The sequence below is a fragment of the Ovis aries genome, chromosome 4, assembly GCF_016772045.2.
Source record: "Ovis aries strain OAR_USU_Benz2616 breed Rambouillet chromosome 4, ARS-UI_Ramb_v3.0, whole genome shotgun sequence".
Lineage (NCBI taxonomy): Eukaryota > Metazoa > Chordata > Mammalia > Artiodactyla > Bovidae > Ovis > Ovis aries.
The window spans coordinates 95,582,631-95,604,465 of record NC_056057.1 but is presented as its reverse complement, the minus strand read 5'-3'; the positions used below and the strand labels follow the sequence as shown (position 1 = coordinate 95,604,465).

The 21,835-nt window shown below is 38.7% G+C and overlaps 1 protein-coding gene across 3 annotated transcripts in view; it reads right to left on the bottom strand.

The window, feature by feature from the left end:
* Positions 1 to 1,955: 1,955 nt before the first annotated feature.
* KLHDC10 (kelch domain containing 10) overlaps positions 1,956 to 21,835 on the bottom strand; it is a 61,389-nt gene continuing 41,509 nt past the window's right edge. For all 3 annotated transcript variants that reach the window (XM_015095384.4, XM_042248825.2, XM_042248827.2), the window contains 8 exons: positions 15,658 to 15,879; positions 14,138 to 14,292; positions 12,852 to 13,000; positions 11,167 to 11,251; positions 10,297 to 10,363; positions 9,615 to 9,662; positions 7,674 to 7,813; positions 1,956 to 7,061 (listed from right to left, as the gene is read on the bottom strand). In XM_015095384.4, coding sequence (XP_014950870.2) covers positions 6,852 to 7,061; positions 7,674 to 7,813; positions 9,615 to 9,662; positions 10,297 to 10,363; positions 11,167 to 11,251; positions 12,852 to 13,000; positions 14,138 to 14,292; positions 15,658 to 15,879 — 1,076 coding nt within the window. In that variant the 3' untranslated portion in view covers positions 1,956 to 6,851. The remainder of the gene's footprint in view (positions 7,062 to 7,673; positions 7,814 to 9,614; positions 9,663 to 10,296; positions 10,364 to 11,166; positions 11,252 to 12,851; positions 13,001 to 14,137; positions 14,293 to 15,657; positions 15,880 to 21,835) is intronic.

Genomic DNA, 21,835 nt, shown 5'->3' with positions numbered 1-21,835 from the left:
AAATGGTTCTCCAGATGCCCTTCCGCTAGGATTTTCTTGGTCATGACCTGCTGTCTGCAGCCAGGCCCTGCCTGGTGGATGACAGTTCTTACAGAAAACCTCTCGGAACTGTAGGCAGGGCGCCCTTTTTCTGGGCTTTGCAGGTCTGGGTAACTCTCTTGGCAAATCACATAAGTTGGCTTGTCTTGGTTTCACAGTCTGTGAAAGGGGGGTAAGACTTCTCCATCCTTTCAATCATCCAGTCATTTACAAACAGACTTGGCCAGAAGGGACCCAGAGTTACAGTATCTTGAAGAACTAAATTGAAAGAGCTGCACAGGATTCTGCATTATAAAGAAGAAAAAAAAAAAAACACCAAAAACCAAGAACACACACTTAAGGAAACAGCAGCTCCCTCTGCAGCCCATCTTATCTCCCAAACTCTCTTACAGTTGCTAGCTCGTTCATCTGTTTTTTCCCTCCGTTTCTTCTTTTTTAAAATTTATTTATTTAGGCTGTGCTGGGTCTTGGTTGCTGCACAGCATTTTCTCTAGGTGTGGGGCATAGGGCTTCTCACTGTAGTGGCTTTCTTCTGTGGAGCATGAACTCTAGAGTTCAAGGACTTCAGCAGTTGTGGCTCCCCAGCTCTACAGCACAGGCTTAGGAGTTGTAGTACATGGGCTTAGTTGCTTTGCAGCATGTAGGATCTTCCCATGGGATTGAACCCGTGTCTCCTGCATTGGCAGGCATATTCTTTACCACTGAGCCACCAGGGAAGCCCCGTTTCTTCTTTACATTTCTAATATGCTTCCCTGATTATTTTTAGCTTTTCTATGTATTTCCTTCCTGACATGGAAAATGAGGATTTCTCTCTCTTCCAACACTTACTCTCTCTACTACCTCAGCTTCCTCTATTTAGTTTCTTTACTGGGTTATCTTTATAATTTTAATAAGTAAAGGTACTTCACCTTTACTTCTTATTCCATCATCTCTAGAGAGTAACCTAATAATGCTTATTATGTGCCGAACATCATTCTGAGCACTTTACACACAGGTTTAAGCCACACAGTAATATCAAGAGATGGGTTATAGTTATTAGCCCCATCTTAGGGAAAAGAAAACTAGGACTATTTTACTATTATCACTAGTGGTTTACCAAGAGGGAGAGGAGATAAACGTGGGTGGCCAATCTGCCACCTGTGCACTCAGTTCTAACAGGGAAAGTTTTCGGAAGCATTCATTCTGGTCTTTGCTCTAGTTCCTTGTTGGGCAAATAAGCGTGATGGTGGCAAGTAAGGTACAGCAGTCTCCTGGTCATCTCAGCCAGCACCAGGCAGTTAGCTCAGCTGTGGGACAGGGATCCCCAAATGTCGCTGATCAGCTAAAATGCAATCAACTAAGGAGTTTGTTAAAGTAACTCACCTACAAAAACAATCTTTGGGATTTGGACCTAGGAATCTCTGTTTTTACCAGTCATGCCTCATGCTTAGAAACCAGTGGTTTTTCCCTTGAAACATAAAGACAGTTGTGACTGTACATAAAGATGCACATTTTTCCTCTGAATTCCCTGTAGCTTCTCCAACCCTTCAAAAGTCTTGGTACATCCATATAAACTTGTCTAGCAGTGATCTGGGGAATATATGGGATGAGACAGTAAAAGGGAATATGATTTGCCCCGCAGTCACTCCCTTGCTGATGTCCTGGAGGGAGCCGAGTCGTGTTGAAGGGACTATGTGTGTCCAGGAGTTCGAGAACAGGGGCAGAGAGAAGGCACACACAGTGCCTGTGGGCATGAAAGGGGGAAGACACACAGATATTACAGAGAAAAGCTGTCCCTGTGGGTGGCAAAGGACGTGGTGGCGGCAGGTGGGACTGATGCTTAGGTTATACAGGTGAGCTCACATTACCATCAGACAATCATATTACCATCAGAGCATCACATTACCATCAGACAATCAAGGTGGCCTTGAACCAAATAGATCTGGGTAAGATTTATTGATCAGATTGTTTTAGAAAACCAACAGCAAAACACTGACAAGATACATAAATACAGATTGGACATTTTAGGGTAAATTCACTATATTTCCTACCTGCTCTTAGGAAACCAGGTAAGGTGGAAAAGCTGTCCTGATCACATGGCATGCACACCAGACTGCAAAAGGACTTCCACACTATTTAACAGGACTGTGGCAAATAGCTTTAAGGTAAGGCGAGCATCGTGTGTGGCCTAAGCATACCCTGTACCAAGAGCCAAGCCCAGGCTCGTTCTCGAGACTGCTGAGTGGGGGGTTCCCTTTTGTGCCCATGTCCTTCCACTGAAAGCCTCACTGGCAAGTGCCACTAGAGGGAGATGCCTGGTGCTGTCCCTGCTCAGACTCTGTGTACAAGGAAGTGGCTTTAGAGAAAGTCAGTGTGTTTCTGATGCCTCCTTTGTATTCTAAATGTGCAACTATTAAAACAGCAATTACTACAGCTTGGTGAAACTGCCTCTGACTCACCCTGTACAGTGACTAAGCAGGTCCTTTTCAAAACTTAAAAAAGTAAAGAAGAAAAAAAGATAAAAACATTTAAATTATACTAAAAAGATGGTACCACTTTTTGAAGCACAATTCAAAACTTTTTTTCTTAACAGCAGATGAGGGAAGAAGTCACTTTCCAACGAATCTAATGACCTTAGAGGGGAAACACCACTGCTGGGCATGAGCTGGCGGCGACGCACAGAGGTCACGGAACTCTACCAAACCTACCTCAGGCCCTGCCAAGGCCCTGGAGCCCCAAGGCATTTGGGGAACTTAAGCAATTGAAGCCAATGGTGACTGGTTTTGGAAGCTTATGATCTTAGGACCATAAACCCTCATCCATCCTGGAGCTCAATGCTAGAACAATGAAGAAGAAGGAAAATGGCTTATTGTGCTACATCAGAGTGCTGGAAGGTAGACAATTCAATAACCTATTCCGCCTTCTAAAAACATCTGTAAGACACATAAAAACAAACTGGTTTTAGAGAATTAAGACCAACATAGTCTTAAAGGGTAATTTAACCTTCCCTACAAGCCAAGCTGAATGGCTGGAAAAGGTATCTCCTAAGGAAAATGAAGTTTCCTTCAAGAACAGTGGAAAAGCAAGTGTTTGCAAAGAGAGCCAAAGAAATGTATTCAAATGATGGGATTTCTTGTGCATCATACACAGCTTTTTCTTCTAATATGTGCTAAGAGTTCTTTGGTGGTTACAGGAGAGACAGCCTAGAACTCAGGGCAGGAGACTATGCCAAAGCAGAAGAGCAAAGAGTGATATCTAAACTCAGTATTAACAGCTGTCATCTTGTTGACCAATTACAGCTAATCAAGCTGTTTTCATGTTCGCTGGTTTCTAGCCCCTCTGGGATTCCTGCTTTTCCATTTCTAACTACACATTAGCCCTACTCCACTGAAAATGAGGTACTTATGGGAAAGGGGTAGGGAGAAGGAAGAACTATAAATGAATCAATTGTTTGATAGGAAAGTTGAAACACTGATTATCTATGGATTTCAATTATCTGTGCTTTAATCTGGTTACTCTGGGTAACCAAAGGTCACTGTTAATATACCTTTTGCTTAGAAATGTTAATGTTTATTATTATATTTTTAAATTAGTTACGTATTGGACATGAATAGTTTAGAGCAAATTTTTATATCATGTTCCAGGGCCCTGAAAAAAGAAGATTCTGCCAGTAGAAAGGGTTTCAGTTTGGCTCCTGAAAAACAGTTAAAATTTCAATCTATTCTATATTGGTTTATAGATTTTCCAGAATATGGAAAATACTTTATTACATGAAGAAAGTCATCATTTTCTTCATGTAATAAAGTATTACATTCACAGATAAATTAGTATATACATGGGAGAACTGATAGTATTAAATATTAGGTTTTAATTCTCCATTTAAAAAACTTATTACAGGTAGACGTCCTTGTTCCTGGGCAAGGAAATTTAAGAAGATATGCAAACATGAGATTGAGTACAAAGATGACTGGGGAAAAGTCTCAGTGCTAATAAGACCAAGAAACAGTAAATCTCTAATAGCTGGAGTAAGGAGACACTGGACTTGAAATCCAGGTTTGCCAAGAGTTGGCCTAAGTCAGCCAATCACATCTCAAATTTCTGGTATAATTTTAACTCTAATGTAGTAAGCTGGCTTCCCCAAGACAGATACAAAAAAGTAGTCTACCTGCTTTACAGTCACACCCTATATATAATCTGTATATATCCATATGTGTTTCTATATATTGCACTTAAACTCATAGGACTGCAGTAAGATGGCTGGGAGTACCTCAAAGAGGCAGAGAAGCAGCAGGCATAAATTTTCCTAAATCAAGTAACAGTGTCAGGCATTCAGAGTGCTGGTTATAGATATACTAAACGCCTGGTGATCCCCTATATAAAACTCTAGTCATCTACATTTAAGTCATCATACACACAGTCTCATTTGGCATCCAGAACATGTGCACCTGTGTGGTTCTATAGCGCTCAGAGCTGATCATACTACATCATTTTCACTAGTGTTATATTAAAAGAAGACACTTTAGACCAAGGGTATGTACTTTTATGAAAATGTCACACACAAGGTCTTGGCTGTCAGGCCCCCGAAGTCCACATCAAAGAAGACTGCCTTCAGAAGGCTTTAAAAAGGAGGCTAGCAAGTGTGGATTGAACCAGTCTCTCTTTTAGCTCTCTGGTGTCGCAGAAGTAGAGACCTGCTTATATCCCAAGACTATGGAAGGATAAGCACAGAGGCTGAGCATTCAGTCTTTGGTCCCTATGAATCCATGACAAAGATCTTTCTGCCACCCTGAGTAGTGTGACTTATTTATGGATAGTCTCCCCCCAGCCAAATATCCAGAGACTAGACTGGAATCATGCAACAAAGCTTTGTTTTGAACTAACAGAGCTGCTCAGACTGACTTGGTCTGGAGAGAGCTCCTCACAGGAACAAGCCTACCAGTGGGTGGTAAGAGGTTAAAAGGCCAGACCGGTCATGGCAATGTGGGGGTGAGGCCTCCAGAGGAATCGCTCCTTTCCTCCTCTCCCCTACCCCTTCAACCCCGAAAAGGACCCAAACTCACAGATGAAAGATGATAAGACCCTTCAGAACACAGGCTCCATGAACTCAATCCCACATGGTTGGGAGATTATAATAAGGCCTAGAAGTTAGGAGTCCAAGTCCAGAGGCCATATTTTTCTCTTTCCCAGAACCAAACAATAGATAGTAACTTTTCAGCTACAACTCAAAGGTGATTTTAAATCCACACATGAGCCTAAGAGATTCCCTTCTGAGATGAAGGAAAAACAAGAATAATCTTAAAAGCTAAGTGAAAAAGAGGCACTTAAAGGAAAAATATGTCCCCAGTCTGTCTGAGTCTCCTGTTGTGATGTAACCAACGGGATGATCAGCACTGTGCCCGCCTGCACACCTTTAGCACCTTTCATGCACATAAGGACTTCCAACTGCTTGTGTCTCAGTAGGTCACTGATGGCAAAGCAAGTGAAAATTTAAGTCATTTCTGTTTTAAAATTAAAATACAATATAAAACAAACCAGAACTAAAACTTCACACCAAAGAAGTGAATGATTCTCAGTTCCTTTTCTTCCGCATGCTAGTTTTTAAAATGATACTTAGGTCTTCAGGAAGAATGACTTGTGGCTTTTCCCCAAGACCTTTTATCCAATTAATAGGCAATTACAGCACCATGCACATTAAAGCAGACAGAAAACGAGGCAAAAAGCTAAGAGAAAAATCAAGGGCCGATTGGTTTTCTAGAGATAGAACCCATTGCCTGAGAATATGGTAAGTGCATGGCCCAGAGTGAGAAAAGAAACATTCTAAAAGGAAATGGCCAGCATGACAGCCAAAGCTCACAGCCCAAGAGCAGAAGCCCTCCCTGCCCTACTCTTCTCTGGCCTCTCGTGAACTTTATATGTTTAGGGTCTGCAGTTCCCCATGATGGAGTCAAAAAGATACCTGAAACCATTAACAGGCAGAGAATTTAAAAACTGCCCAGAATGAAGAACTTTGACCACAAGTTTCTTGATTTGAAATGTTCTCATGCCATAATTTCTAAGAGCAACAACAAACAGCACAACCACCACACACGATGAAGTCTTTAGACAAGTCAACTCTAACCACTGCTGGCACCAGAAGGATAAGAAAAGAAATCACTGATTGAGAGTTGTTGAGCTGCTTAACTTTCCTCTAAAGCAAGTTAAAAGATGGGTTATGAGCTGCTTAACTATCCTCTAAAGTAAGTTAAAGGATACGTTTGGGTATCTAGGCTGCAAGATACCAACCACTGCTGCCATTAGATCCAGCTACTCAATTAGATGTACCTTTGAAAACAGCAAGTTAAACACTGAGCTTTCCCTATAATCTGCAGGATTCTCAAGGTTAGCCTTCTTGTTCTATCCCCAATGCTGCTTCTCATTGTTGCTGGATTTACTTTTTTTAATTTTTGTTTTTATTGACGATGTTGACTTAATTTATAGGGCAATGCCTGACATGGTCATATGTTGAGAGTTCCTTTAACATTTTTTTTATCTTATCTTGATTCATAATGTTATGAAGGTACTTTCAGACTCTCCCTCAACTTCCATCAGGGAAGAGGGAGTATGTGAGTATGCGTGTGTACTGGGGCAGAAGGGAGAGAAGCAAAGAAAAAAGCACAAGGGAAAGTGAGATTCCATAAACTTAAAACAATTTACAGAAAGGCATCTGATGTATTTTCTGAATAAGGCCTTGATCAGGGTAACCAATTCTCTCTGTAGCACATTCTACACTGCCCATAAATAAAGGAGTCTCTTTAAATTAACATTTCCAGTATCAATGAACAGTCCAGTAATCCTCATTTCAAGCGCTCGATGAGTCCCTGTGTGAGTCCAAGGTGCAGAAGCTGTGTTCGGGAGAGGTTTGCTAGGTTGGGGAAGGCCGCAAGCAGCTTCTCCCACGCCAGTTCCAGCAGGCTAGGAACCACCAGCCAGATCTTAAACAATGACCCAGTCCGTTTATTTTCGTGGATGTTCACCACTCCTCCATGAATGTACATGCAACCAGCCTATGAACAAATGGCAGTCAAAAGAGGATAAATGACAGATACTTAAGCTGAAAATTCGGCAAAAAAATTTCATAGCTGAACTGAATGAAGTGAAATCAAAAATTTCTCACTGATACCAACACAGTGCAGAGATCAAGAAAGATTTATATAATGAATGAGTTACTAAGGGAAAAACTAGAGATTACTTTTACTTCAACAACTTTGACATCGTTAAACTAAGATTATATTAAGTACCCATCATGCCAAAGATAAAAATACAGAGATTAAAATAAAGCTCTTAGCATTCAAGAAGCTAGGAGAATCTTCAATAACACAGCATTTTTGGGGTAAAATTATTCTGCCCTCCCAGGAAACATCTTTGATATTACTGTCAGGGCCTGAATACCACATGCAGCATTTCTTTTACATTTTATGCAGCTCTTTTAAGCTGGTACATGATGGATTTTCTCCCTTTTTCTCAGAGGAAGAACTAGCTTTGGAAGAAAGGTTTTAAAAGCACATTCTTAATCCAAGCTTTGCTAATATCAGACATCTTTTTTTCTTGCTCTATCCCTAAAAGTATTTCCTTATCATCTGCAACTACATAAAGAAGATAAGAAAATGAAAACTTACTGGTGTAACAGCTGCACAGTGAAAGTAAACTGGCTCCGGCATGGTAGCTGGGAGCTTAACCCATTGAAAAGTCTGCAGATTCAGCTTCCAGATATCTCCCAGGATCACTTCTCCATTATAGCCCCCACAAATAAACACATCTATCAGTGGAAGAGAAAACCAAAATCAGGCAAAGGAAAAAAGCCACGGTGACAGCATGTCCTATCATAGCTCTCATGGCTAGCTGACATGGGGCCAGTCCAGTTCCCATACCATAGGGAACTTCAGCTGGTGGGCTGCTCATTCTGCTGCATTGTCCCTCACTAGAGTCTGAACTCAGTGTTTGGATTTTTTCTAGGGCTAAGGATGCAAGCCTCTGAGGATGCTTCATGTCCAGGTTCTTCAATTCAAACACGTTCAGGTGCCAGGCATAGGAAGTGAATGAGCAAGAAGGTTCAGGGAAAATAGATAAGCCAGGTAACAAACAGGAGTGCACTTGCTCTAATGGGGAAGATGGTGATGCAGCTCCAGCTGATGGAGCTACGCAGGACTTAAGGTCAGTCATGGCCAGACCTTCCAATTTTGTAAGAGAAGTTGGAAATTCAGATTTTTTTTGAAAAACAATACTTCTTGATTTTTAAGTATTGGCCACTAATTCAAAAACTGTAATACACACATGAGCCAAACAAAACACAACTGCAGGCTACCAGTTTGCAAACCCTTCTTTTAAATAATGTCCCTAAAAGGACGGACATTTATCTGCCCATAGAGACAAACATTCTCTATGTAGACAACTAGCCTGCAATGTTCAGTTTGGGGCACAGAGGTTTTTCCAAGCTTTCTTCAGCCCAAAGAGAACAGTCTGAAGCCCATGTTGATCTGTGCTAGTTATTAATGTCAGGAAAAAAACCTTCCCCCCCCCAAAAAAAAATTTTTTTAAATCGCTGTTATTTTTCTGTTTGTTTTTGTAAAATCAGTTATAACCAAGTATACAACATGTAACAAAGGCTATGTGAAACTTCAAACTAAATGCTCAGAACTACAGCTGAGTTCAGCTTCTATGGTGCCTGGATTCAAAGAACCAAATGAACCCTTGTCTTAACTCAGGTCTAGATCAAGTTTAAGCCAATACCTAATTAAACTATAAAATACACTAGAAACATTTTTGGCTAGGATTCAAAAAAAAGTATGGTTCCATTTTTAGAGAGGCAAAGCTGAACAATGCCACTATCTATAAATCTTGCCCAAAGAGCAAAAGCATAATAAAAAGCACCTCTGTACTAGAGATGGCAGCATAATCCTAGTAAAATCTGAACTAAGTTGCTAAAAGGATATAGGCTATCAAACTCATTTATACACACCTTCTTCCTCTCCAAAACTTTAAGGCAGTATAACCAACTATAAAATAAACTGTAAATTAAAAGACAGGAAGGTTGTCCAAAGAAGAGTCATTTATCACACTTAGATAAAGTAGCTGCAGCTGCTTTCTGAAGCCATACAATGCCTGTGTTGTAATATGGCCAAAGAATGAGCTAAGAGTTCTATTTGGCATCAGACAGAGAACAGAATAAACTTTAAGAAATAACACTCTGAAGGAGTTATTACAATGTTAATACAATGTCTACCAAGGTCTCTATTGTATGTCAGGATTATTAGTGTTACTCATAATAACCACAGACATCTGTTAAGGTACAGTGCTGAAAGATTAGGTGGTATAGAAAAGCTTACTTATCGCTTATTTTTGAGTTCTCTGATAAGAAGGAACCTAAGCACATTAGTTTACTTTATGAAAATTCCTAAGAGAAGCATAACTTTATGGATTTCCCTTTAAGTATAAACTACAAGAAATAGACTCTCCCCAAAGGTATGCTATGACTCTTTTAGGGTTATCATTAAGAAATAAGATATTCTCAGAATATACAATTACAAAAATGGAACCAGCATGCTATTTGAAATCCTTACCATTTTTTATTTGAACACAACTGTGACATCTCCGGGCTGCAGGAAAACCTGCCAAACATATAAACATGGAAATTCCATTATTCATAAGATACAGCAAAAGACAAACTATGAATAAGTTATTTAAAACAATCCCTTTGTTGCATTAAGCAAACACTGACTAGTCTTTCCAATCCTCCCTTATTTCACACTCAAATAAAGCCATCAGAAGTTCCATCATAATGATATAATGTTAAGACGTCAGCAAAATAAAGTGAGGTGGCAGTGGGCAACAGTTACCAGTTACTAGTGGGTCTCAAGCCCTTTTACCCACAAAAAGACAGGTACATCTTGATTTAAGTGCCTACTTCTTATCCTACCCAGATTTCCCTCTGCCACAGAATTCAGCAATCCCCATTAAAAGTCTTTGCTCAGCTGCTGAGGAAGAATAATTGGGCTAAGGAATACAAGTAATTTCTTTCTTTCTTTTTCTTAGTTCCCCAACCAGGGATCAAACTCATGTCCCCTGCAGTGAAAACACGAGTCTTAACCACTGAACTGCCAGGGAAGTCCCATAAGTAATCTCTAATACCAGTTCAACAGATATTTTTCTTGTCATATAATGCAATAAAATCACTATTTCACTTTCAGAACCAACTGTAAAGTACATTTGTTAAAGATAAATGAATCAATATTTTAAATTTACCTATTTTTTCATGGGGTTTTGTTGCAATTTCCTCCCATGCATTCGTTTCAAGGTTGTATGCATGAATCTTGGAGACAGAAAATAAGAAGACACACAAATAACTTTAGCCCGAAAACTGGATTTTTCACAAGCCTGTACAAACATATTCCTGGTTGAAAATGCTGCTTCTCCTTTGCTATTCTCTGATCTCTCCTAATTCTAATATAAAGCAAAACATTAGGTGAAGCAGTTGAAAGTTAAGCACACACATAATTTTATTATTTTTAAGTCATAGAAAAAAATGAGGAAGAAAGTTGGAATTCCGCTGCTTCCACATTTTCTGTGATAAACATATATCATTTTTATAACAGAAAAAAGCAACTGTTTGTAAATAAATATGAGAACACAGTTTTGACAAAACTTGGAAAGGACCATTAAGATTCCAAAGCAGACCAGGAGCTCTGAGGCCTATAGACTTCCTCTGGGACATGTGGATTTAGAAATGCCACAGGGATGGATGAACAGAAGCCCTTCAGAGCTCAGCTTTCTAAGGTTAGTGATGTGTCGTCCTAAACATGCCTGTTCATTTTAGATACACAGTACTGACAATGAGAGCAATGTGACATTCTGAGAATCCTGATTCCAATTCTAATTAGTTGCTCCATTTGAGCAACTGGTTGTGGTTGTGGTTACACAACTGTCAATGGGAAAGCATATTAGGGGCACAGAGTTCAACCTTATATTATAAAGAGCATCCAACACAAATAGGTCTTCATAAACAACCTGCTTGAAAATTAAAATGTCTACCATAACAGGACTGTTACTTATTATGCTCAGTGTAACAATGCCTTTCCTCTGGCCCTCTTCCTCTCTCTCTCCTTTTTAATGTACCTTGTTTAAGGAATAAGCTGTCCAAGAAGTACCACCTCCCAAGATGTAAATCCTCTGCCCATCATGTGCAATTTCATGTCTGTACCTGAAAATATACAATAAATACATTTATAATTAAGGGGGAAATGACCTACATAAGAATTGGCTGCAAGACTTTTACTGCATCATTATTTATAATAATAAATTACTGGAAATGACTCAAGTGTCTAATAATAATGAATTGGTTAAATAAATTATACAATATAAAAAATGGATTAGTATGCAACCAATAAGAATGCAGACACAGAGAATGTTAATATCTGAAAACTTCTTTTCACGTCATTGACTGAAAAAAATCAGTTAGATAAGAGCAGATAGGTTATAAGCCTACTAAAAATTTATAGATATACAAATAATGCTCAGAAAAATGACTATAAGGATACACGTAAAATGTTAACCCTAGTTATCCCTGAGTTTAGATTTTATTTTTTTATTTTCTTCATTTTGCTTATTTGTATCTTCTAGATTTTCTATAATCTTTTTGTGGTAACTGTATAAGGGGGGAAAATATTACAGAGTTTTAAAAAGTGATCTGCCTACATTTAATCAGAAAGTCTAGACTATGGGTTTTCAAATTAAGTTGCTTATTTAAGAGATACACAGATTATCAGGAAAAATCATGCTACATAAAGCTGTGAATATAATATGAAACATCTACCAGAACTTTCATCCAAATAGTTTAGCTAAAAGCTGAAACAATTTATAATATATCCATAAAATTACTCAAAGAAGGCAACTATGTGAAAATACTTTGAAAACTTAATCTAGTTTCTCCTTTCCTGAGGCCTTGGTGCTGATAAAATATATTACATCAAAATTATTCCCTGTACCAAGCCACCTCCCACGTCCTCCTGTGGTAGTTCTGCAATGATCAGAGCACTAAGATACTACAACAGAGATAAATCTTCCTTAGCACCCATATGCCATTTTTAAAAAGCCAACAAATAGTCTAACAGTAAATAAAAAATTATTTACTGTCTTTGCTTTTAAACTAGAGAGGGAAAAAGAAAACCACCTCTTTAAGTTTTCTGGTGAGTTTATTTCTAAGAACAGGCAATTGCTGTTAGGAAGGAAAAATGAAAGATAGTTTATTTAGGACTGCTACTAAAAGGTAACTAAAGAGAATCATGTGATGTCTGAGTGTTTAATAGAGCACTTAAAATACCCAATCTTCCCTCCCTTTCTTCCATCCATCCAACCACCCATTCAATCAACATTCACTGAGTACCACATGAGCAAGGCACTGTGTCCTTCCTGGGGACAGGTTATTAAGCAAGGGAGCCAAAGAATCCTAATATGCAAGTTAAGAAGGCAAATCAAAAAGTAACTAGAAAGTAACTGTTGTTTTGGTAATATGAAATTTAGTTACAACTGTTACCACTGGGTTTTTTTTTTTTTTAAGGGCTACTACTTTCTTAATGCAGGAAAACTGAAGCATAAAAGGAAATAACGTGAAAAAAATGCTATAGTTCAGAGGGAAACATCATTTCCTCACCAGAAAACCCTTCTTTAATGCTGAACAGGGATCTAATAGCCAGTCAGCTATTTCAACCAGGGCAAAGGGCTTCTTCAAACCATACTGCCAATATTCTAAAAAAAAGTAAAATCTTAGCAAGAAAGAATATGCTTCAATTCTAGAATCTCACCTCTCTTCTGGTAGATCACAGGATAGGTTGTTTGGTTTCAATTGTGTCCACTCTCTGGTATTGAGATCTAATTTGTGCAGGTCTGTGCTGTAAATATAGCCAGTTGTCCCTCCAAATACATAAAGGGAACCATTGATGATAGCCATAGCCTGGATAATGAGGAGATGTGCACAAGACTGCCTCGTTAACACATGATTAAAGAATGTAAACTTATTAGATACCCCCAAATCAAGTTTTATGAAGTTTTCTTGTACTTTTTAATCTTCTAAAAATCAGACCCTTAAAGGATTAAAAATTTTAGAAAACACAGAGATTGTTTTTAGAAAAATAACTTTTGCTCAACTGGAAAGCAAGTTCTGTCTAGATGGGCAAAGGGCTCCTTAGGGGTCTTAGCTAACCAAAGAATTTACAGATCACGGACATGAGCATTTCCACTGAAAGCTGCTTCACTTTTTAAGCAGTCTAGAGAAAAATGTCTTTAAGAAAAAGGAGCAGATATGAAAATAAGACCCCAGGATCCCTAAAGTAAGAAAGTTCTCAAAACTTGACATGTTCCACCAGACTCTTCTCAATGTAAGTTTGGCTTTTGCTATAGTCACTTCTTAGCGTTTAAACCTGTGGTGGGATACAGTCATCCAGTATGTGCTTCTACACACAGTCCAGAAGCTACATATCAATATCAATGCCAGCTAGTTGAGAAAGAAGCCATTGCTTTGGCTGTTTTAAGCTTAGCCCATTATTCTCAAAGGGTCTCTGATGTATGATGAGTTGCTTCCTACCTTTTTGTATATAACTTTTCAAACCTAAGGTCTGAAGTACTAGAACCTAACTGGAAGCTAATTTCTGTGTAATATGTGTTTTAGCCAAGATCTGTATAAAAGTCTCTTAACCAAGTGCAGGGATCATCTACTCTAAACTTAGGTTAGAAAGCTCTTCAAAGCATCAAATCACTGTAAAGACGACAGGACTTGGACTATATATATAGCCCAATCTCTCACTGAGGGTAAGTGAGGTCCTGACATTTAGGAAACTTCCATATAGGTCTAGATCATTGATCCTAAAAGTTGGAGTAGGGAAAAAAAAAGAAAAAAGAGGGGGTAAAAGAACGGAAAGAAGGCGGCAAGCAACCAGATTTAAAACTTCACACTGGAACTGAAAAATCAAATAGTAACAATGGATTTATTTTCTGTTTAAAAAGTTGGTGGTAATATAAATATTCTGACGTTGTTCCTGGAACGAAAGAACCTGAACAAACTCATCCACCATGACTGGCCATAGATTGGTACCTGTCCATATATACGACTGGGTTTCTTCCCCCGACAGCTGAGCAAAGCCCATCTCTTATATTTCACGTTGCAGACGTGGACGTCATTGCCATTGCTCTCACCAAATGGGATGCCAGTACCTCCAAACACTAATAGGTTGTTTCCATGCAGCACAACTGGGAAAGAAGAAGCATGAATTTCATTTCCGTACTGGCTACTTGCATGGTACTCCCACATTAACCCAGGATATCGGAAAAACTAAAAAATGTCTGCTTTAATGCTTTCAGAAAATAGCTCAAACCACTGACATATAACTACTGTAAGTTCTACAGAAAAAGCTCTAATTCACACTACATCACATGGCTCACTCTGATACGTGACATGTATTCAATGCACAGTTGTGGAATTCATGAAACATTGTATATAACAATACAGAATGATATGAACTACAATCCACCACTGCTGCTTAACACAGTTCAAGTACACAGTAGAGCAGAAGAAAATGAAGGCTCATCTTTGCCTTAGCAAAGACCCAGTGGGACTCAGGATGAAGGGATAAAAGGATCATTCTGTTTTTTTCCAGGGGAATGATCTCTACATGTTAAATTATAGTTTCTGTCATCTTAATCCTACACCTGATAAAAAGAACATGAATATCCTGCTGGCAACTTTCTGTTCCTGTCATCAAATACACTTGTATATTCTTTCTCTTATGGCAAATATTCTGAAAATACAGCTACTGTATCATTTCAATGATTTTTTTTTTTTAAACCAGTTCTTCAATTGATAGTGTTAGAGTCAACAGCAGGAGCTCTAGAGACAGTGAAAGCTGGGTTTTAAGTCTCATGTGACCTCAGGAAAGTTATTTAATCTTTTTAAATTAATCTTTCCAACAACCCTATGAGGTAGGAACTATTATTCTCTTCTTCATTTTTATAGATGATGAAATAGAAAGTGGTGAAAGGTTTAAATACTTGTTGAAGGTTTTCTAAAAAGAACCTTGCCAAGCTAGGGTTCAATCCCAGGCAGTCTGGCTCCAGACCCTACACTCACAGCCACTGTCCTCAGGGCCTCTCTAAAGCCTCAATCTCCTCATCTGTACAATGGCAAGAATTCCAGTGTTGGCACCATAAAGATGCTGTGAGGACTAAACAGATACCATGTGTGAAGCACTTTGCTCAACAGCTGTAAACCCCATTTGTTGATCTTCTACTACATTTTGCCAAGCTGATATATGATACTTTATGTTGTACCCTCTGAGATATTAATCCCATTTTATGGGTAAGGAACTAGAAGCGAAAAATCATTAGGCAAGTACGTGACATACAGCTAAATTCAAACTCAGGATGATCCAACTCACAATTTATTCTGAATACAATGCTATAGTGTTATCATAGTGAGTCTACCCATTAACAGGGCTTAATCATATTACTATTATGATTTAATATTCTTAAAAATCATGAACAAGAAAAACACCTAACATTGAACCAGACCTCTTGGATATTTCATAAAGCCCAAAGTTCAGAACTGCTTGCACTCACGTGACATAGATGCCAATTCTCGGGGCATGTAGCCATCTGTGCCCATCTGGTGCCATACTCCTGTAGCAAAATGATACCTCCAAAGCTCCCTGAAGAGAGGATAGTCTTCATTATCTGGCCCTCCTGATTCATCATAATCTGGGTTATAACCTCCAAACACATACAGATTGGTATTATCTGCCACACAACGATGTCCACTTCGTGCTGGTGGAGGTCTGTGGCCTAGGAGAGAAGAGGACAGTTTTCCACAGGTGGCCCAGCAGATTAAAAGCACACACAAAATTTGGTAACAAGCATTTGATCTTTAAAAGGTAATCAGGGAAAATTTATGATGTGGATGCACTTTTTTTAAACTAGGTTATTTTTTATGTTCACACATACTACTTAGGATTTTAAGGAGCTAGTCTCCATTTCTATTTCATAGAACTATTTTCAAATTTTGATAACTGTAAAAGGATTTTTCCCATGGGAGGCAAAACAGCATCATAAACTTGAGAAAATGGCTGGTAACGGAATTTTTCAAGAAAAGGAGGAGGAAAGGTTTAAAAATACAAAAGCTAAAAGGACGAATTTTCTATTTTCTTAGAGGAGGAAAAACACAGGCCAACTAAATTAAACTGGAAGTATTAGAGAACTACATAAATATAATCACAAATGTGAATGAGTCATGTATAAATAAAAATACACATACATAAAACCTGTGATTTTTCTACAATATATAATTATACACTTAAAAAGAAAACTGGCTTTCAAAGAGTTATAGCAAAGTTTAGAATTTAAACACCACTCCAGATATTATGGTAGTTAACAAAGAATATCCCTGTACTTATCTTAAAGAGCATCTTTCACCCTATTAAGAACTTTATTAGGAAAAGCTATTTCAGGGAATTCCCTGGTGGTCCAGTGGTCTGGATTCAGTACTTTCACTGCCGGGGCCCCAGGTTCCATCCCTAACTGGGAAACTAAGATCCCACAAACCATGCAAAAAAAAAAAAAAAATCTGTTTCTACAATCTGTATTTGCAAGCTCTCTGAAGTTTAAATTATCAACTAGTTCACTAGAAGTTACTTCGATTATTTTAGAGTAAAAAAACCCCAAATTTATATTATTTCTTCTATCCTTACAATTTTTGTACCAGTCTACACAAATCCTTACATAGCTATAGAACCAAAGATGATTAAATACACACTGGATGGAGTAAGGTACTAGGTTGTCTGTTATCCTAAAGACTTATCTACTTTTATATATTACGAATGGATACTAGTATAACATTAGTATTTATGACAATGCTAGACATCTAATAAACACTGTTATATAAACATTACCAGCCTAGTACAGGCCTCACATTTTTTTTTTTAATCAAAATCCTACTTCCTATGGTATGCTTTGAAACAAGAACTGAAATGAAACTGCACAGATCTAGAAAAACTAAAAGCCAAATGAACAAACCACGTCATCGAATCACTCAAGTCCAACCTGTAGGTCCTGAGAAGTTCTCAAACAGCAATTCAGAGCCTTCCATGCTCCTTCACACTCCTGCCTATTTAAGTCTGCTCTCTGCTTGGAAAGCCGAGTCCTTCCTTTAGCCCTTGACCTGGTCTACCTAGCCTTCAATGTCTGGTGTGGCAAGACCTCAGGGCTCAGTCCATACAGCTCTCTCATCAATAAAACTCTATGGCCCTGGGAGTTCCCTGGTGGCCTAGTGGTTAAGATCCTGGGCTTTCACTGCCATGGCCCAGGTTCAATCCCTGGTCAGGAAACTGAGATACTGCAAGCTGTGTGGCACGGTCAAAAAAAAGAAAACTTGTGGCCCTTACTGTTCAGTACCACACCACTCAAATATCAGGATAGACGTGGACAATTAATAAGATGACTACACCGTAACTAGGTAAGTACATAATAAATATAATATTACACAAACTATAGTCAGTTTGGAGTTTACTCATGAGCTATGATTTATCTCAAGAGCTAAATTTCTATTTCTAAAAATCTTGAAGCAGAAAATGTGGTGTGGAAGGAAAAGCGATAACTTCTATAAATATCTAGATTTGAATCCAGGTTCTAACTACTTCCTTGAGCAAGTCACTGGCCCTCACTGAGTCTCAGCCTGCTTTTGTATGAAGGAATATTATTTCTGTACTTCACAGATTATACTTGCTATTTTGTTAAACTATGTTTATTGGTTAATATATGTATCTTCCTAGGAGGCAATCTTTTGCCTGGAAAATCCCATGGATGGAGGAGCCTGGTAGGCTGCAGTCCATGGGGTCGCTAAGAGTTAGACATGACTGAGCGGCTTCACTTTCACTTTTCACTTTCATGCATTGGAGCAGGAAATGGCAACCCACTCCAGAGTTCTTGCCTGAAGAATCCCAGAGACAAGGGAGCCTGTTGGGCTTCTGTCTATGGGGTCGCACAGAGTCAGACACGACTGAAGTGACTTAGCAGCAGCAGCAGCAGCAGGAGGCAATAAACTATTTGAGGGAAACAGAACGTATTTGTATTTACCTTTCTATTACCAGGCCTAAGGAACACAGGCACTACTGAACAAATTTACAAATTTTAAATTTTCTCTATTCATTTCATTAATATTTATTTTTCTTCTCCAAATAAAGGGCAAAAATCACATATAGCAATTATTTCTGTATCACCACAACATCTAAAACAGAGATGTATAACAGACACTGGACATCTCATTGATATTAACTTCAGGTCAAAGTTAACAGTAACAGGGTTGATCAGAACAGCATACAGCTCTCAGAGGACTTTGATACTTTACTTAGAATGAGATTCAATTTAGGGGAGAGGGATTGGATTATGCAATGGTCTTCTTAAAACATAAATGCTTATAAGAATTAGCAAGAAAAATTTAATGAAAAAAAACTCAACAGAGTTACTACGGTCAACAGATAGGAACTCTAAGATTCTCTATAGTGTCATTTGCTTGATTACCTGGAACCAACAGAAATTTGTGAAACTGCTTTTGAGCAGATATGAAAAGACATATAGTATATTCCAGGATTTTCTCTAAATGCACAGTAGAGAAGTCATTCCATTTTATGTTTACTGCCAACTATTTTTGAGACAAATATAACTTATATGATTAAAGGTTGAGAAGTCAATGAAAAGATGACTTTATATTTTTCCATGTATTCATTGAGCCAAAAATATTATTGGGCGCCTGCTATATGGCAGTTACTGCACTAGGTGCTAAGGATACAATGGTAAGATCGTTCCTTTCTGTCCTCTGGGCTCAGAGTTAGCCCTGTGCTGTCCAACACGGTGCCCACTAGCCACATACGACTGTCAAGCATCTGAAATGAGGCTAGTCCAGACTGAGTTATGTTTTAACTGTCAAATACTCCCTGGATTTAACAGACTTAGTATCCAAAAATGAATGTAAAGTTACTAATTTTTATATCTGAATATAGGTTAAGTGATATTTTTGATCTCCTGATCAAATAAAAATTAAGATTAATGTCACCTGTTTTTTACTTTTTTCATAAGGCTACTAGAAAAATTAAAATTTCGTGGCTCACGTAATATTTATATCAAAAGCACTGGTCTAGTTCAATTGCTGGCTTCTGTGAATAATGCCATTATCTATGCAAACTAAACTGCTGAGTTAGGAACATCTGATCGATGTTTGATAAACATTAAACATCCCCTCAAGAAGTCCTAGGGTTGGGAGTGAGGAGCTAACTATTCTTTCTCTCTAGTCAGTAACTAAAGATTACTTTGGGTCTGGGGTCAAAGGAACTATACACTTGAAGTTGTCACAGATGCAACAGGGTTACAACTGGGTTACAACAGGGTTACAACTGCTTTTCAAGACTGAAACAATGTATACACCCAGCAATAGTGTATAGAAGTGCTTATTTCTTCATGCCCTCTTCAACCTTTTTAGTTTGTGCCAATCTGATGGGTGAAAGTGAAGTCGCCCAGTCGGTTCCGACTCTTTGTGACCCCCGTGGACTGCATCCTCCCAGGCTCCTCCATCCATGGGATTTTCCAGGCAAGAGTACTGGAGTGGGGTGCCATTTCCTTCTCCAGGGGATCCTCCCGACTCAGGGACTGAACCCGGGTCTCCCGCATTGCGGGCAGACACTTTACCCTCTAAGCCACCAGGGAAGCCCAATCTGATGGGTATCAGACCAGTTTGCATTTCCCTGATTATCAGCCCATTTGTACTTCTTCTTTGGGGAACTGCCTGATCATATATCCTTTGTCTACTTTCTTATCTACTGTATTGTCTTCTCACAGATTTGCAGAAATTATTTATTCTATTTCTTTCTTTCAGCCTACTCTGGTCTTTTAATTTTGTTTATGGTATTTTTTAACATATGGAAGTTTTTGTACAATTGAATCTCTCAATCTTTTAAGGCTCCTCCTTTGCAACAACAGCAACAAAAGGCTCATTTGCTTTACATCTTACATTGTAAGATTCCTCGTGCCCTTGTGCTCCTGTCGAGTCGCATCTGACTCTTTACGATCCCATGGACTGTAGCCCACCAGGCTCCTCTGTCCGTGGAATTTTCCAGGCAAGAATACTGGAGTGGGTTGCCATTTCCTACTCCAGGGATCTTCTTGAGCCAGGGATTAAACCTGCATCTCTTGCACTGGCAGGCAGGATTCTTTTACTACTGTGCTACCTGGAAAGCATAATTATAAGATTACTATTTTCATTTCTAATAATTTTTTAGTTTTGGTTTTTCATATTCAGAACCTGAATACATTCAAAACATATTTTTGTATATTTTATGAGGTAGGGCACTAATATTTCTCACAAAATGGATAGGCTGTTGTCCCTGAACCCCTTATGGAAAGCTATCCCTCCAACACTGAACTGAAAAGCTGTCTTTGAAGCTAGAGTAGTGTGTGCATGCCAAGTCACTTCAGTAATGTCCAACTGTACCATTACCCTTAGTCTTTATTGAATACTACACTGACAAGTTCTAGAGTAGAATTAGGAAAATCTCAATATCCAGGTCTAATCACCATGGACACAAAATCTATTGCTCTTTAAGAATGCATACAATCAACATAAAGACTCCACACACTCTTAAATGCAAAAACTTGTAAACAGAATATAATATTTTAGCTTAATAAGCCTATCACTTACAAGATGAAGCCACCTCTTGATGTGCTATGAAACATTTGTGGTAAAGTCATTAAAAAAAAAATTAAGACCTTTACTTCTAAAAGCATTAACTAGTTATAAATATATAGCTTAAAGGATGAATTCAGTTTAACTGGTTGCAGTTGTGTTCAGTCGTGTCCAACTCTTTATGACACCATGGACTGCAGCACACCAGGCTTCCCTGTCCTTCACCATCTCCCAGAGCTTGCTCAAACTCATGTCCATTGAGTCCGTGATGACATCCAACCAATTTAACTGGTTACTTCTTTCCAAATATAAAGCCTACCATTACCTTTATCTGAGAAGACGGGTCTTCTGTTGTACACTTGGAAGCCTGGACTGTGCCAGCTGGCTCCCACCCCTGACTGGTAGGCAGGCCTTTTTACTACTCCCAGAGTCCAAACTGCTCAGGCAAAGGCCATCCATTAACAGCAGCACACAGTATTCTTGGTTATGTAAGTGTCTCGTACTGCAGGGCTTCCATACCCTGTGTAAGACTTATATATAAGATCTGGCCTCTAAGAGCAGAGTAATCTTAAGTCTAAATTGGCAGCAATAAAAAACTTGGTCTGATAGACACTGGTGCTGCCATGAGTTCGTTTCAAGTGCTGAGCAAAGCGTACTTGTGATAGCTGTCACTACATACTGGCCTGGGTTTCTGGGCTCTGTTCAGTCCTGCTATTTATTAATACCTGTACCATTACTACACTGTTTTAATTACGACAACTCTGAAGTATCTTAACATCTAATGGGACAAATTCCCTGCTGTTACTCTTTTTCAAAACTTCTCAGCTACTTTTCTCCATGTACTCTTACACTGGGTTTTAGAATCAGTATGTTAAAATCTGTGAGGCCCCTTGGGCAGATACCATCGTATCCAGGTGATCACCAGTAATGGGATAAATTAACACCACATGCAATGAAATGAACACAATATTACTTCAGTTGGTATTTCAGCCCCAAATGTATACGCTGAATGTAATCATGAAAAAATACGAGAGAAACCCAAACTGAAGGACATATTACAATATGACTAGC